Here is a 17,270-nt window from a genome sequence, read left to right as displayed (position 1 = left end):
ACAGACAGGTGACATCGGGGAGACTACATCTATGTTTTATAAAATCTGTGCCTGCAACGCTGCCTCTGTTTTTGTCGATTATGGGCAAGGTTTGGGAGTAATTAAGTGCCATAAATGGATTTGTGTTCTCCTGGGAATATCTGACCTGACCACCAATATTGAGAAATAGCAATAGAAATCACCAATTTTGAGGCTGATAATCTCATTTTACACCATGGAATACAAACAGGCAAATATGTAAAAGTGAAACTGTTTCCAGATGAAGAGGCAAGTTGGTCTGTTTGATCTTCACGTGTCTGATTCAAGGATACAGTTTGATAAAAGAACTCAGACACACTGCAACACAAGATGCAGAGAAAAGAGAAAGATAGAATAAAGAGGGATCACCAAAGTTCACCTTCATCTCCTCTGCTGACAGGTACACACCTGTTTAGAAACACTGCAGAGCTGAATACTTCTCAGTTTGCCCTTGAATTTACCCACACACTCACACACTCACACACACTTCAACACCTGAGCAAGGTTTCCTTCCTGTCAGATAAAGCAAGGGCCACATCTGTTTGGTATTCAGCAAGCGACACACACAAACACACGTTCTGTAACACATCGAACTTCATCCGCCACACACAGAAAGACGACTCTGTGAGGAAGCAGCTGATGTGAGCACATGGCTGATAGGACGAGGCAGGAAGGAGGATGAAGAAACAAAAGAGGAAGAGGGGGAAGATGGATGATGAGACGCAGGGGGAGGGGAGGTGAGATGGAGAGATGGATGATGGGAGGTCGGCGGGGCAGTAAGAAAACTGAAAGCTGCTAAAATATTCATAGAGCAGTGAAGTGAGGATGATGAGGAAGGAGGTCGTCTCGCCTACCTGCCATCATACCCCCTCAAGAGCTGGTCCCTCCTCCTGTCAATCACCCGTGAGTCGGTCCACAGACGAACACTCGGCAGGTCGTCCACTCACTCTCACGGCGCTCTCACTCCCTCCCCGTCACACACCACTTTCTCTCACACACACACACACACACTCATGTTGCATCCTCTCTTTAAGCCACTCCCTCTGTTTCCTCCTCTCTCCTCCTCGCCTCCTGAACCACTCCCTCTTCCTCCAATCCTCCCCTCCCCCTGTAACCATCCTCCTTCACTTCTATCCCTCCTCCTCCTTCCTCCTCTTCCTCCTCCTGCCTTGTTAGCTGGAGGCAGAGAGGATGAGGGGTGGAGCATGGCTCAGGTCCAAACGCACTCACTTACACACACACACTGCGCCAACATCAGCATCTGAACAGCCAGGCAGTACCAGGAAGAGATGCTGCAGAGCCTGACTCCAGGATCAATGACACACACACACACACACACACACACACACGAACACACACACACACACACACACACACGAACACACACACACGCACACACACAGAGGTGACACAGCTCTCATGACTCTGTTGTCCTTACTCTACATCATAAAAAGACACAGTTGCCTTTACTTTGGTTTGTTTTGGTTGATTAGAAATATTTCCTCTCATCGGGTCACATGATCGCTCTGATTCGCCGACAGGTCGTCTGTCTCCACATGTGAGCCCTGTGATAGGCTGGAGACCTGCTCAGGGTCTGCCCATGAATGACAGCTGGGAAAGGCTCCAGCCTCCTGATCCCATAAGGGAAAAAGCAAAACATGGGCAGCATCACTGGTAGTGAAGCTACAAAACTTCGTGCTCCCCCTGGTGGCTGGTTGCAGTATGTACCAGCAGGTCTGCCTCCTTCATAAATGTTTCTCAACCAGAGGTTAGAACATCCCCAGGAACTACATGGTTCCTGGGGGTCTGGTAGATTACACCAATTAGATCAGTGATGTATGGGAAAAAATAAAAGTGATTGCAACACACTGCCAGACCAGTGGAGGGCGGTAATACAATGACAATGACAAAGGTTATTTGGCAAAAATACCACACACTGTAAAAACAATGGGCATCTTCCCACTTGCTCGAAGTGAAGCCGCCACAAAAACTGCTCCCCCTGGTGGCTGGCTGCAGTATAGGTCAAAAACTTTGTCTACCCAGTCATTCCAGATGGGCTGTGGTCAAACTTTAAAAAATATAAATACCTGGTAGAAATGTTTCTCACATCCATATGCTGTGGTGATATGAGGATATTATTGGGCTGGGTTGTGTTCAAGTCCTCTTTGTCCTAGAAAAGTTCTTTTATATTAGTTATTAGAGGTTAAAAACAGTTTGGCGTCACGTTTAACAATTGTCAGCTGGCATTCTTGCGAAATTTTTAGGGAAAAGTCAGATACGCCAGGAAGGAGAGCCAAGAAGAGATTAGACACTCCAAGAAAAAAAAACTTTTAATTTGTCACCCAATTCTCTACTGCGAAGACTCTGGCAGCACAACAGCTGCGCCTACAATGGGGCTATTTTGATTTTAAAACCGTATAACGGTAAAAGGTGGAGCCACGCTGTCCATTCTACGGTCTAGATACAGACAATGGTGAAGACTGAAAGACATCTTCAAGGCTAACACTACAGTTAGCCTGTTAGCATGGAGGATATTCATCCTGTGCTGGTTTTGATCACGCTTTATTTTAGTGCAGGTGGATTTGTTGACACTTGAAAGAAGACAGGTGTTAGTGACAAGCTGAAGCTGTTTCAAAAAGCCTGAAACAGCTTCAGCCGGTTAAACACCCAATAAAAGGTCCAGTGTTTTGCCGGTGGTCCTAATTCCAGGGGAAAGTGCCTGGGGTCAAAAAACACCCATTTCAACAGGTGGGACACGGATCAAGCAAGAAAATCAAAGGCCAACCCTTTATCCCTGGAGGTGTTGGCATCGACACAGTGTAATTCCAAAACAGTCTGCACAATTTGACTCCAGTTGCTCTTATAGCCAATATGTGTTTATTACGATTATTTCACTCAGATTTCTACGGAAAGTGTGTTTTTTTATGTTAAACTGCAGAGCTTTCCCCTTTGCCAAACCTTTACTTTTTGTATTTTTCTTCATTTTACTCCAATTGACTCTCAGATAACATGCTGTAAATTTGGAGTAACTCCCATCACAGTGAGGTCTTTTGCTTTTTCCATGTTTCTTGGGAGTTTAGTTCCATCACACATTTGTTGCTAGGTGCTGCCCCGTTGTGGCTGCCTGTTTTTGGTTTTGTCTTCAGTGATATTTTTACTACTTTTTCTCCTGTGTTTGTCTGGAGATCCTACATGTAACCATGGTTGCATTGTTTACATGTGAAATCAGCTGTTAGCAGCCTGTAGCATGTCAATGCTAACTGGTGCAAGGCCTGATGTTTCCCCACAAAGTGAAGAGAAGGAGGTGAGGATGACGTGCTGGTTCTCAGGTGACTACATGTGTCTTTCCATCCATCGTTATTGGGCACGTAAGATCTATCTCCAATAAGATGGACAAGCTAGCCGTGCTAACCCAGCAACAGAGGGAATACCAGAGGGCAGAGTAGCAGATCAGAGCGATGTTTGATAGAAAATCTTCTGCGTTGATGACACAGAATTTGATTTAGTTTCAAAGTGAAAGCTAGGATTGTTCCCAAACGTCTTCCTCTGAAGCTGAGCAGTCAAGGCCGAGACATTCGCTGCCTCCGTCGTTTTGATCTTACTGTGCAGCTAAAAGAACAAAGTGTACCATTTCATACCACAAGTATCCCATTATGCAGCGTGTTAATGTGTTTTCAGTGTAGACGGCGATACCAGCTGCACATTATGTTAACATGCAGATCATAAAGCCATAAAATGTGGCTTTAACAGTGAAGAGCGGCCTGACAGAGAGATCCTCTTCACCCAGATTTAATCCTGGATGTGAGCACAAGTGGGAGAGCTCCTCCTCTTCTCTGTTCCTGCTGCTGATGACATTAAATCTGAGGGTGAAATATAAAACCGCAGAGCGATGGAGGCAGGAACGACAGACCTGCAGATGCTGACTGAGGTTTGACGTCTGCAGACGGCCTCCACACACACACACAGACGCTGGTGTTAAACTGAGTGAGCAGATTTAAGACATTTAAGTGATTACAAGAGCATTAGCTTACCATGGGGAGCAGAGCTTTAATGAAGTCTGTTTTTACCCATTTACAGCCCCTACTTCAGGTGCAGTGCTTTAAAAGGTGCAGGGACCTCAGGGAGGGGGACACGTCTGATTAAGACTGTGAGCTTCGTTTATACTGACAGACTTTTTCCACTTGAGCTGATTTTAAATACAATTCAAAGTCAAAACCCACCCTGAGCCCGTTTAACACCACGTATCATCACAGATGGTTGATGGATCATTACGATTAAGCCAATCAGGCGACTGGCATTAGTGAGGCTGAACCAAGCGATTATCTGAGTGTCTCTATCCACGCCACATCTGATAACACCGTTCACGCTACAAAGACACAATGCAAGGTGTGTTTGGCTCGAGTCGTGACCATGTTGTGTCCGAGGAGAACAGATGATGATGGTGACGGCGGCGGCGGCGGTGTGGAGGAGCTCGGGTTACAGATGGAGTGCAGATGGCAGAGAGGGAAAGAAGCAAGACTGAGAGAAAATAGAAAAAATACAGAAGCAGAGAAACAGGATGAAACAGAAACAGAAAACAATCATCTGTCGGAGGCTTGTTTGGCAGATTCTGCAGCGCTGTGATCGACAGACTCAAACTCAACATGGCCGGCAGGATGTTTGCTCCCAAACACGCTCTGATGTGTTACTCTGTCTGATTATCCTCCAGTCTGCTCTGATCAGTTTAACAGAAGACTGAACATCTCATTCCTGATGTCATGGTTTTCTCATGCTTTATTTACACCTGACACAGATGTTTTTTTTTTTTGTAGGGATAGACTGATTTTGGGCCGTGACGGTTATCCGCTCCAATATTTAACATTTTGAAGCATATCGGCATCCGCCTAACTGCTGTTGGCACTATGTCTCTCGCATTGTTCCACCCACAGTACCATCTCATTGGTGACATGCAGAGACATTTTTTGGGAAACTTGACTTACTGTAGAAAACTTTAGGGAGCTATTTTTTTTTAAGTTTTAATTTAACTTTATTCAACAGCTGCTGAGCCTGGGAGCTGTTCCATTAACATATGCTTAAAGGCGTTTAACAAAGTGAAGTGTTGGAGTTTGTATTGTCCCAAATTTTGATGCCAAAATTTTCACTTTTACAGCAAATGAATATCAGCCAAATATCTGTTTTCGGCCTCCTTGACTACTGGTAATCGGTATCGGCCATGAAAAAAAACGTATCAGTCTGTCTCTAGTTTCTGAAGACTTTTACAGACCCCCATCATCCCTCAAGCTTTTTAAGTTTTCTTAGCCCAAAAGCACAAAAATGACTTTCATGAAGTCTGTGATACATTGCAAACAGGGGCGATTGCTCTAAGACTGCAAGGGAAGCTCAGCTTCCCCTAAAATGTACCTAAAAAAGTGGTGATATGTTCTGCTGTGTGTGCATTTCATTGACTAAATCTGAGCTAGAATTCCTTCATCTTTTGTTCAGAATCAGCTCCTATCACAGGTAACTGGCTCCACCTCCTTCTCATTCATCCCCGCAGCGTCTCAGTGCTTTAACACAGTCGGACGCTGAGCATCTTCTGACTTCAGCGGGGAAGCGTAGAGTGGGTTGTTCCACTGTGGAAACTGGACGGTCATTGGATAAACACTAGGCTTTGTCCCGCCCATCGGACGCTCAGCGTCTCTGGGGGTCTATGAGGCAGTGGGCTGGCCTGGACGCTGGGCTTCTGCATGATGATTGGATGATCTGTCTGAGGCTGAATCCCTTTTTGATTGACAGTGAAATGAGCCAGTCAGTGATCTTGAAGTATAAACCTCCACTGGAGCATCTTCAGAGTTTTACAGTCAGCTGTTCTGGACTGATCCGAAGGCTTTATCGATCCCCAGTGAGTTTACCTTTCTTAAAAACGACGAGCGTTGTGTTTAAAGATTCTCTCTCTTTTCACCAATAAGCAGCGACAGCTACAGCTGTGGAGCTTCTCCCCCTGTCACTCACACTTACAGCCTGTCGAAGTCTCATGTAGCAGCTCCAGCTGCTGCCAAGCTGGCACAGAGGGTAGAATTTACGTTTAAATAAATAAACAAATTTATGATGTAGGCCAGAAAAAAATGAGCTTCCCCTCCTTGACTGACCAGCAGCTACCACTGGTCGCAAAAAACAGAAATCTTATCAAGTGCCGAGCAGTCCAGAAAAAAGTCTTGTTTCAAGTTCTTTAGAGACAAAAATGAGGTTTGGATTGCTTGTTACTAAGGATTTTTTCATGATATGTTTTGCTGATGACCTTTCTCTGATTAATCGCGTACTATGTTGAGTGATTCCGTTGAAAATGATTAATCATAATTGTTGTATCAAAGTGAGCCCTGCTGGTTCCTTCCCAGGAACACTCACTTTAAAATTGTTTCAAGCGAATATGTTTGCAACATGGTTTGATTTACAGCTCTGTAAAGCTGTAAATCTCAAGGTGCTGAAAACATGTGAAAACTTTGATGATCCTGATCACGTAACGAAATCAGATGCTATCCGATCCTCCAAAAGCAGCCATATTGGGCACCAATCAGTGTCGATCGGGTCATTTCTACTTGCAACAAGTTTAAAAAAACTGCCAATGGAAGAAGAAAAATTTGCTTTAAACTAAAATGATGTCTTAATACAAGAAATTTTTCTCTTGTTCCATTGGCAGATTTTTTTTAAAACTTGTTTTAAGCAACACATACCTCATTTTTGTCTTTTAATAACGTGAAACAAGACATTTTCCTGCTACTCAGGTGACTGTGGCTCAATTTAAGTCTAAAAAGACACTTTCTACTGAAAATAAGACAAAAACACTTGATAAGATTTCAATTTTTTGCTGTGGAGTCACTCGTGGAAAACTGAGGCATCCTGGTGCAATAACTGCAGCACAGGTTTGTGTCATTGGTAGGCTACTTTCGCATTGTATCATGGCGGTTGAAAAATATCTTTAAAATGCCTATTTAATCTTTTTAAAAAACTGATAGTCCCAAGTCTTGTAGGTCTCCAGGAGCCTCTGCTAACTGTTCATTGAGAAAAACTAGAAAATAAGCAAAATAACATCCAAGCAACAAAACACATCTGGGTTTTTCTGCTCCTGGAGGAATGTTTCTCTCAAAAATATTCAATTTAAAAGCTCCTCGAAACAAATCATATGTCAGGAAGCTGTTTTTTCAACTGCAAAGTCATCGCCACAAACCAGATAAATATATCCTGGATGATCGCCTGCAGCTTCATAGATTTTCATTTTGATATTTTGAGTTTAATAAACTGAACACAGGGGTAAAATTACAGAGAAAGCCAGACAGGACCGTCCACCAGACACCAGACGAAAAGAAACTACACCCAGGTCAAGCAGCTGGTCCCTCCCTGTCCCTGCAGGACCATCTGTCACTCTTCGAGCACCTTCACTAACCTGCAGCTGACAGCTCCCTGTTCATGATTTCATGTTTTCCTTTTCATCATCACCTTCCATCTTTTAAGAGTCTCCTTCAATCTCAGTGACCTTTTTAATCTGGAGGAGCTGTGGGAGATTTTGGACCACGACACTCAGCAAATGGCTCTAAGAGGCACACGTTACATCTTGGAAAACTAACACCACAACCCCGAACCAGACTCCCATGACCCCTTGCTGTCTGTGCACCTGCTGCTTAATATGTCCGTCTGAAGTTCAGCCGACTGTACGGGGGGACAGCGAGCCGATCAACACGCAGCTCCCTCCTGGATGACAGCATCACTTTACATGTATTTAACTGGTTAAGATAACTGTGTCAGGGCCGTTTAAAGCAGCGTGACCAAACATGACCACCAACACAATCTTCCTTTGTCACCACAGATAGGATCTAACCTGCATGCAACATCAGCAGAGATATTTGCATCATATTTGCAAAGCAGGGTGTGATGGATATATCATGATACATCATGTATTCAAATCCAAGAAATGCTAGAATTACTGTTTTGTGTTGACGACAAAAAAGCGCCAAAAACATGTACTTCATAATATTGCCAGTGTATATAAACCAGGACATCTATAATGCAATGTCAATGCAATGGATATAGTTCTGTATTTGGCACCTGTTTCAGAAAATAACCTGAAATTTTCCAGAAATAGTCTTGACAAATGTAACAGGTTTTCTTTTTTTTAATCACTTTGAAAAGAGAGCCAGAAATTTAATATTAATCTTACAAAAATAATCAAAAAATAGCCCGCTTGTGATCATAATATTCTTTAAATTTAATGTTTCTTGCATATAATTAACACAATCAGGCTTATTTGCTCAGTCACACAACATGAACCACTCTTATTTTTACAGGCAAAAGCACAAATGTGATGTGAAATGGCATTTTTGTGTATTATTCTTACGATAGCTAACGTTTTTTTATGTGTTTTTTTTTCGGTGGTGTCAAATGAGGTGAATGAGCAGCGGCTCACCGTTGTTGCAGTACTGTAGCAGCAGGTTGGTGCTGTCATACAGGCTCCCACACGAAGCTATCCGCTCGGACATCATCCCGTCTCTTCGTTTTCCTTCCTTCCTTCCACCTTTCCTTCTTCTCATCAGCTTCTCCGTCCTCCTCTCACCCCTGTTCGTTTCGTCTTCACGCCTTCACCCTCCCTGTCTCCCCCGGCATTCATAAACAAACGCACCTTTACCTTCTCTCGCTCCCCCCTCGGCTCTCCCGCTTCAGCCTGCTGCCGGCGTCAAGCCACGCGCCACATCATATCATGCACTTCCGCTTTCAAAATAAGAGACGACACAACGGGACAGGCACTACAATCCATGCTTTTAACAGGGGTTTTACAATAGTTCGTAAGTCATATGGGACTTAATGTAGATATTAAAAAGAAAACATGCATGAAAAACAGTTTATTTTATTTTTTTCATAACTTTAATTAAAGTTTTCAATGATCACAAACAAAACTTTTTCTCTACAAATGTAATTTTTTTTAACAGTTCCCTATCCACTTCAACAACATACAAAAGAGAGAGAGAGAGAGAGAGAGAGAGAGAGAGAGAGAGAGAGAGAGAGAGAGAGAAGGAAGGGGAAAAAAGGGGGAAAAATTAAAAAAAAGGAAAAAATAAAAAACAAGACAAGAAAGAATATAGAAAATAATAGTCAACAAGAGAAAACCTTAAGGAGGAGAACGAAAAAAACCCTCATAAAAAATGATAATTTTTAATTAATAAACATGAACAGTACAGACAAGAAAAAAAAAACAGACAAACAGACAAACAAACAAAGGTGTGTGTGTGTAGTCATCAACAAGCTGTCCTTACAAATAAACTTTTAGGATAATGATGCTATATCTGCTCTGTTTTTTTTTTTTTTTAAGATAAGAAAAGATAAAAGATAAAAACAAAACAAACAAAAAGAAGAAAAAGAAATGAAAAATATTTTTTTTGAAGTGATCCGGCTGAGGCCCAGTGACTTTTTTTTTTTTTAATTCCTGTACTTTCATAGGAAAAATTTAGCATAAATCTGTCCTCGTACATCAATTATCTATAAAGACAATGAGATAAGGTAAGATAAGTAAAGATGAGATGAGATAAGATGATCCTTGATTTGCCCCATGATGAAGAAATTTACAAAATCACTGCAGCAAACAAGCAGATGTGTTGCGCAAATGTTAAAATAAGATGTAAAAGACAGAATAGAAATAAATAGAAATGACATAAGTGGAACATACAAAAATATGCTAAGAATCATTGAATACAAGTATGAAATGCGTATGCGCTAATAGGATAACCAGTGGAAAGTTAATTGAAAAAAAATGTTGAGGTACTTTGGGCAATTACATCCCACAATGAAAGGAAAAACATAAAGATATCAAAAAATGAGAGACAAAAAGAAACTCAAACCAAGGCCTTTTTCCACAGTTTAGTTATTTGATTTGTCAGCTGGAAGAAATTGCACAAAATAGGTTTGAATAAAAGAAAGCATAGGTGTTAGTAAAAAAAAGAAAGCAATACTTAAATTCAAAATGTTTGCATCTGTTGGGCATGATTTAACAGTAATTACCGATACCTAGAAATTAACAACTCTCTCTTTTTGTCTTATATAATTAAGTAAAAGGTTTCCCAGCATTTGATTTTTTTTTTTATCCTCTCAACCCGGTCTAGGTTGCATACTCCGTTTTATTTTGAAGGACAACTTTTATTCTCCGGCTTCCGTTTTCCGCTAACTTGATGAAAGACATTCAAACTTGTCTTTCTACCGCAGTTGCTATAGCAACAGCCTCTCAACCTGCTCCGGCTCGTGATCATTGGAGGCGGCATCTACACACAGCCAAACATAACCTTTCAAACAGCAGTTATCATGTAAATAAGATCACGTGTACCTCATAAGTTGTGGAATAAATGAGTCTCCTGTTACACTGAGACGGAAGTTTCTGCAAAAGGAAAGGTGATCCTGGTGTTGTGCTCCTGAATAATTGATCGAGAAACATAGGGGAAGGCAGTTTCAGATGAACAACTGGATGTATAATTCAAGCAAGAAAGAAAATTGCATAAAAATAGGATTAGGTTCTGGGGTCAAAATAAGAATTTATCTAAAGTTGTGTTTTTTGAAGGTTATTTTATTTACTTTCTGTTGTTAACTTTTTTGTTAGAAAGGCTGTCAGTTGTTGTGGAAGCGCCCTCTTGTGTAGGTTGGTCAGCAGCGCCCATGTCATATTTTTCTTTGTATTTATCTATTTTTATTATTTTTATTTTTAATAATCTGTAACGTGAAATAGAAGTGATCCTGACACATTATTTGAAGGGAAGACTAAGCTGTTGTTGTCAGGTGTATGCTACAACTATTGTTTTAGTCATGGGACTTTCAGTTCTTTCAAGAGAGCTGGTTCTTTTGGCTTGGTTTCCTGAAAAGAGATGGTTCTTTCAATTCCTGGTTGGCTATTTAGATTTAGTGTGGCCTAAATTAATTTATTACAAAAGTTATGTAAAATAATTTGCTAATTAAAGAAAAGGGAAAAATTATTTAAGCATTACCATTCATTACATGATATGTTTATCATTTGTAAAGCTTTATTTGTATACTCAACATACTGAACATGGAGTGCAGTGGTATATAAAAAGAAAACTAAAACTGAAAAATAAATTAGTTGCAAAAACAGCTTAATCAGTTAAAAATCTAATCTCTGGTTGTATATGTATTATCTGAATTAATGAACTTTTACCCATTTACAGAGTGACAACAAAGACAAATTTAATGGATTTCACAACAAAATATTAATAAAATTTACAAAGCAAGAAGAAAAAATGCAGAAAAATGGTAACATTTAAAGCTACACTATCATCACTCTTTACTCTACCCATGAACCATATATGACATTGAAATGTGTCCAAATTTCACTGTCTCTTGCTATTATTCATCTTATCACCTTTCCATTGTGTTGTTTCCATCTGTGGCTCTTTCCTATTTTTGTTCTTTAAAATAACACAAAACGAAAATAAACATAACAAATCAAAAAAGAAAAATGACTCCAGTCGTTCACTCCAAAGAGTCGGTCCCAAGTGCCAGATCGTTCGCGACAGACACATCACTACTGTCTGTTACTTGATGAGAAGACCCGTGAGATTAAGATAGTTCTTTGTTTTTATCGTTGGGGGAAAACGAGTTACAATATTTATATAAGAATAAATAATAGTTATAATGCATTTAATTTCATTATACGATATAGAAAACAATTCGTTTGGTTTAAAAACGGAGACCAATGACGTTCGACGTACCCCGGAAGCGGATATACCGTAGTGTACGTTTAGCACCGCGAGATAGAAGTTGCTCGAAATGATGAAACACTAAGAAATAAAACTGAGCTGACGTGTGTCTAAGAAGTATATAAGTCGAAAATCCTGCGTGGGCTAGATTATTTTTCAATTCTGTTGAGATAGTGCTCAAACCTACCTAAGGCGACCGTTAGCAGAGGAGATCCAACCGCCAACTGCCAACCGACTGCACAGTAAGTTTGAGAGACTTACATATGCCTGTGTGTGCCTGGGGAGAATTTGGCGTTTACTTAAGAAATATAAAGTCTTTTTAAGTGTCTGTTAAAAAAACAGCACTTCTGAAACTTTGTGTTAATTTATGAGCAAGTTTCAACTGGCAGGAGCCTTCATGAGAAACTAACCTGGTAATTCAGGAAACATAATTTTCATAGAGTTTTGAAATGTGTTATTGTAAAGGAACAACCCCATGATTCGATATTGATCAACAAGTTTTAATACTCGGACCTTTTAACAAATTCAAGTAACCTAACCTAAATTTATTCATTCAGGTCGAAGTGAAAGTGTTGGTTTGGAAAGCTGAAAAACCGTCTCCAGCATTAACCCCAGAGCATCAAAAACACTACGGTTTGACAGGTAAGTTTTGCAATGATCAAAGTGGACTTCAACTTGTGTGTTTTTGTTTTTAACCATCTTTACCAGCTCTGTATGGTTTAAAACAGGAGTCTTCAACCTGTGGCTCTGGAGCCTCATGCGGCTCTAAGACTCCATTGTAGTGGCTCCTTGTAGCTTTACAAAAAAAAAAACTTATATAAAGAATTTTTATTTTTCTTACAGATGGTATTGATGATTAAAGACACTGACTCTAAATAAAATCCTGCGTTAACATTTAGTTGAACTCATACCATCTGTCAATAAAGTCTACCACTGCTCTACTTCACCTCATACAACATCAACAGCCCACCAACTTTCCATGCACCTGTGGCTAACCTCAAGTTTTACAGCCCTGGGAAGATAACTACATCTACAAAAAGACAAAGATGGAAGAATACGGACTTTAATACTGTGTGAACATTCATTTTAATGCCAACATGCTGGCTTAATATACATGCTTGACATGTTGCAAGAAATGATCAAACCACAAAAGATGATGAGTTAAGTAGAATAATCAATTTGTAACCATAATTTTTTGGGAAATTTGCAGATTTATTTGTTTTTTAATGCCACACAATTTTGAGATTCTTGCACATTTTTAAAAATTTTACAAATTTTTGAAAATTTATTTTCTTCCAATTAAGCATTTTTTAAATTACAAAATGTATTTAGCTTTTACAAATTTGTTACATTTCAATTTTTGAAAAAATGATTGAAACTTTGAAATTTTCTACTTTTTTAGATTTTTTTTAAATTTATTTGAAATTATTAAAAAGTCCAAAATTCTTGACATATCTGAAATTTCTTTTTTACTTTTTGCAAATTTTTAAAAATTCAAAGTTTTTTGGACAATTAAGCTTTTTTTTTTTTAAATAAAAAGATTTATCTAGATTTTGCAAATTTGAATTTCCAATTTTTACAAAAAATTTGAAACTTCAAAAATTTCAATTGTTTATTTTTTTTTCATTTTTGCAAATTTTTTAAATTTCGAAATTCTTGGCATATTTTAAAATTTGTAAATTTTTGCAAATTTTGAAAAATTGAAAAATTCTTCACATATTTGCAAATCTATTACAAAATATAAAACTGAGTAATCCCACATACAATTTTATTTTATTTTTTTAAGAAAAACTTGTTTAGATTATTATTCACTAGAATTTAACTTTGTTTATAATTTTATACACTGCGTTATCTTTATTATGGAAATGAAGTCGATTTTGTGGCTCCTGAATAACTATAACCCAGGGGAGCTGAGGCAAAATGGCTCTTTAGAGAGTAAAGGTTGCAGACTCCTGGTTTAAAAGAAACACCACTACCTCCTCTTTCCAGGTTGCTCTCAGTATGCGTCGGCGCCAGAGGGGAGCCCACCTGGGCCTGATGCTCCTGGCCTCCCAGGTGTTCCAGCTGGGTGTGAACAACATCCCTCCAGTTACCTTGGCAGTCCTGGGACTCAACGTGTACCTGTACTTGTTCCCTGCAGCTCCTCTGATGAAGGTAATGCACTCATACATATCAGGACTAGTAACCTTAATCCATTCACCCAGAATAATATAAATATTATCTTAATGTTTGTTTGATATCAACACCTATTCTCTCCTAGACCTGTGTGAGTGTCCAGCAGGCGTACTGGTACGGCGACTGGCGCCGTCTGCTGCTGTCCCCGTTCCACCACGTAGATGATTGGCACCTTTACTTCAACATGGTGTCCTTCCTCTGGAAAGGGACCAAGCTGGAGCAGCGGTTAGGTGGACCCTGGTTCCTCTACCTGCTGTCAGTCTTCTCTGTGCTCACTGGATTGGTCTACCTGGCGTTGGAGATGTTGCTCACAGAGCTTAGTGACGACCAGTCCTACAGCATGTCATGTGCTGTCGGCTTTTCAGGTAAGAATTCATCTGACAAACTCCTCTGAGATGTTAGTTATACAGAAAAACTGTTTGGATCTTGAACTTCATCCTTTTTGTAAGAAGCTTCTCTTTGTTGGAGGAAAAATCACACTTCACTCAGCTGTGTGGCATTTTTAACTGTTACACCACCAGACACAGTTTGTCTTTGCTCTTTATCGTCTTTTCACACATGGCTGTGTTTGTAGGCGTCCTGTTCGCTCTGAAAGTCCTGAGTAACCATTACAACCCAGGGAGAGTGAACTATGTGATGGGAATCCCCGTATCCAACCGCTACATCAGCTGGGTGGAGCTGGTGCTGATCCACCTAACTTCACCTGGGTGAGTTTACTGTTTACTGTGGAGATCTAAACGCACAGTCCTGTCTAGTGCTATAAAGAAAGTGTCCACTAGATGGCAGTGTTTCTAGAGTTAAAGATGATCTTTTCTGCTCTTTTTCAGGACCTCCTTTGTGGGTCACCTGGCAGGTATCCTAGTGGGTCTGCTCTACACAGTGGGACCTCTGAAAGCCATCATGAAGAAATGTGCAGGTGTGGGTCTAAGCTACCATGTTTAAATGTAATGAAAGAAGCTTCTTGAAGATTAAAACTCTGGTTTTAACTTCTAAGTCCATGTTCAGATCTGTCTGCCTCAGTTTTGATTTGGATATGACTTTAAAGTAACATGAAGATACTTTGTTGTTGTGCTTTTTTAAACCAGAAATCGTGATGATGAGTGGATTTAACTCCCAGCCCGGTGTCAACTTCAGCTCCTCAGGATCTACAGGTACTGAGCGCTCACACAGACTCATCAGTGAACATACACAGCTGATGTTTCTGTGGTTTAACAATCATGAAAGTTCAGCAAAGGACTTCAGGCATTATTTAACTTAAGTTTGATCACTGAGTCAATAAAATCCAGTGACAGATAGGCTCTGAAAACACCATTTAACACTTTCCTTAAAGCTCTAATACCATCTTGCCTTGCAGGCTACAGAGACACTGATGGAAGATACTCAGGATATGCTCCAAATCCTGCACCATACCCCGCGTCATCGTACACAGGTGGGCTGACAGAGGAAGAGCAGCTGGAAGCAGCCATCAGAAACAGCCTGAACGATGGAGGTGGGGGCAGAGTCAAAGTGACACTGAATTCTTTACCGTCTATCCACTTAGATTTCTGAATCTGTGACATTTTGTTTCAGGACAAACCAACCAGAGAGGAGCTTTTCCTCCTCCTCCTCCTCCATATGGTTTCCATCTCCCTCAGGAGGGCAGCGCTGAGGACCTCAGGATGAGGAGACTGAGGAGGTTTGACAGATGATGAAGAAAAAAAAGGTTCAGGTGACTAAACAGAGGGGGGATCTCTCCTACAGCCTGGCTTCAAGCTGTGCTCTGAGACGCTGAGGATGAGCTGCGTGGAAGAGGGTGTGAAACCACACGGACTGACACGTTACAGTGTTTTCACTGTACGGTCGAGCAAAGAGTTCACGTTGGCCACACGGCAAGAGACAGGAACTGTGAAGTCTAAGAAGAAGATGTTAAAGTTTGTTTCTGGGTTGAGAATTACTTAAAAATGTCTTTTGCGACATAAGTATTTAGTGTATCAAAGTTAGTTTGTCAAAACTTTGTTTCATTCAGGAAATTACTCAGGGAAACTTCTTCATGTCATCCAATCCACGTCAAGTCAGCTCACTGTCCAGTTTTTCTCTGGGAGAAAGTTTTTTAAAAGTTAAATTCAAGAGCTCAGCTTCAACATTTGATTTTCAAATCTTAAACTGGATAGTCCATCAATCAATGGGATATGAGAAGAAATAAAAAGCTCATTTCTCTGTTGGTTTTCAATCTGTTAAAAAAATAGCAGATTTGAACAACCAATGTGCTCGCTTCAGTCAGATACGTGGCTGGAATTGACACTTTTTTTCATGGAAAAAGTTTTTTTTCCTCCTGGATTCCCTGAACTGGGCGTCATTTTAAACACCAGCTGTGTCAGAGACGCATTTTCACTGTGATTGAAGTCATATGAGGAGGTACATATAGTGAACTTTGTATGTAAAACTTATTAAAAAAAATAAACATTGCATAAATTATCCTTTTTTTTCAAAGTGTCATTTTAAATAAACTATTGTACAGGTAGACCTGAGTTAAAAACAGAATATAGATTGTTTTGTAATAATTAACCCTGGAAAATGAAGATGATCCAACAAGGTGAAGAACCACGGAAAAGAGGGAAGCATGCATCTAACAGCTAGAAGATCACTCAGATAGCACAGACCTCCACCAAGCATATTGTGATTGTCACCAACACTTTAGTCCGACTTTAATGTTATACTTCCTTTCAGCAGACTGTCTGCTACAATTTGGTGTTAGTTGCAGGTTTGTACGATAATTTGTTTCCTGACAGTGTTGAAAATGATGATGATCCAGTTCATATACCTAACTGATTATCCTCATCTGACCACCCATCACCTTCTTTAATTTATTTATTAAGTCATTTTTTTCTGTCTCTCTTCCATTTATTTATTTATCTCTTTTTTTTTCCCCTCTCTCTTTCGTTACCTTCCCTCCACTCTCCTTTTCTGGCCTCATCCCCACAGTCTGATTATACTATAACTGGCATTAACCCTTAAACACCATAATTAAATCAATACATATGACCTGGACTTGCATTGCTGCAGCCCCATTCCATCTCCATCCACCTCCCTTTTTTTTTTTTTTAAATTCCTCTCTCTCTCTCCTGTCTTGAATTTTTTTCACTGCTCATTTATCTAAGAGACCTGGCACTTTAAATGTGATTTTAATGTATTGCAAAATGTTTTATTATGATAATGTTTATCTGTTCTTTCTTTTCCTTAAAAAGAAACAAAACAAGAAGAACAGACTCCTTTAAATATTATACTTGTATTTTTTTTTTTTTTTTAAACCTGTTGGTTTTTATATTTTAGCAGGGGGGACTACCAATGGAAATTAGCTTGGTAGCTAGATTTGGG

General features: G+C 39.9%; 2 protein-coding genes across 2 annotated transcripts in view; one reads left to right on the top strand and one right to left on the bottom strand.

Annotated features, from left to right (window-relative positions):
• The window catches only part of eml2 (EMAP like 2), a 41,765-nt gene extending 33,094 nt beyond the window's left edge, over positions 1 to 8,671 (bottom strand). Inside the window, 2 exon segments of the mRNA XM_074679628.1 lie at positions 8,456 to 8,579; positions 8,582 to 8,671. Coding sequence (XP_074535729.1) covers positions 8,456 to 8,579; positions 8,582 to 8,656 — 199 coding nt within the window. The 5' untranslated portion in view covers positions 8,657 to 8,671.
• A 3,094-nt stretch (positions 8,672 to 11,765) lies between these two features.
• Positions 11,766 to 16,994, top strand: LOC141797987 (rhomboid-related protein 4-like). Its single transcript, XM_074679738.1, has 9 exons — positions 11,766 to 11,983; positions 12,299 to 12,383; positions 13,731 to 13,895; positions 14,002 to 14,281; positions 14,491 to 14,623; positions 14,744 to 14,832; positions 15,002 to 15,067; positions 15,271 to 15,405; positions 15,486 to 16,994. Exons 3-9 carry the CDS (start codon positions 13,743 to 13,745, stop codon positions 15,602 to 15,604), a joined length of 975 nt encoding a protein of 324 aa, XP_074535839.1. The 5' UTR covers positions 11,766 to 11,983; positions 12,299 to 12,383; positions 13,731 to 13,742; the 3' UTR covers positions 15,605 to 16,994.
• The last annotated feature ends 276 nt before the right edge of the window (positions 16,995 to 17,270 follow it).

This window comes from Halichoeres trimaculatus, unplaced genomic scaffold (genome assembly GCF_033239565.1).
Source record: "Halichoeres trimaculatus isolate MK-OKI-2021-1 unplaced genomic scaffold, fHalTri1.1 fHalTri1_scaffold_9, whole genome shotgun sequence".
NCBI lineage: Eukaryota > Metazoa > Chordata > Actinopteri > Labriformes > Labridae > Halichoeres > Halichoeres trimaculatus.
The sequence above is the reverse complement of the archived record's forward strand: the minus strand, read 5'-3'. Positions and strand labels throughout refer to the sequence as shown.

Coding starts and splice junctions, on each gene's coding strand:
- LOC141797987 (XM_074679738.1), top strand. CDS start 13,743: ATGCGTCGGCGCCAGAGGGGAGCCCACCTGGGCCTGATGCTCCTGGCC. Junction 14,833..15,001: donor CATCATGAAGAAATGTGCAG/GTGTGGGTCTAA, acceptor TTTTTAAACCAG/AAATCGTGATGATGAGTGGA. Junction 15,068..15,270: donor CAGCTCCTCAGGATCTACAG/GTACTGAGCGCT, acceptor CTTGCCTTGCAG/GCTACAGAGACACTGATGGA.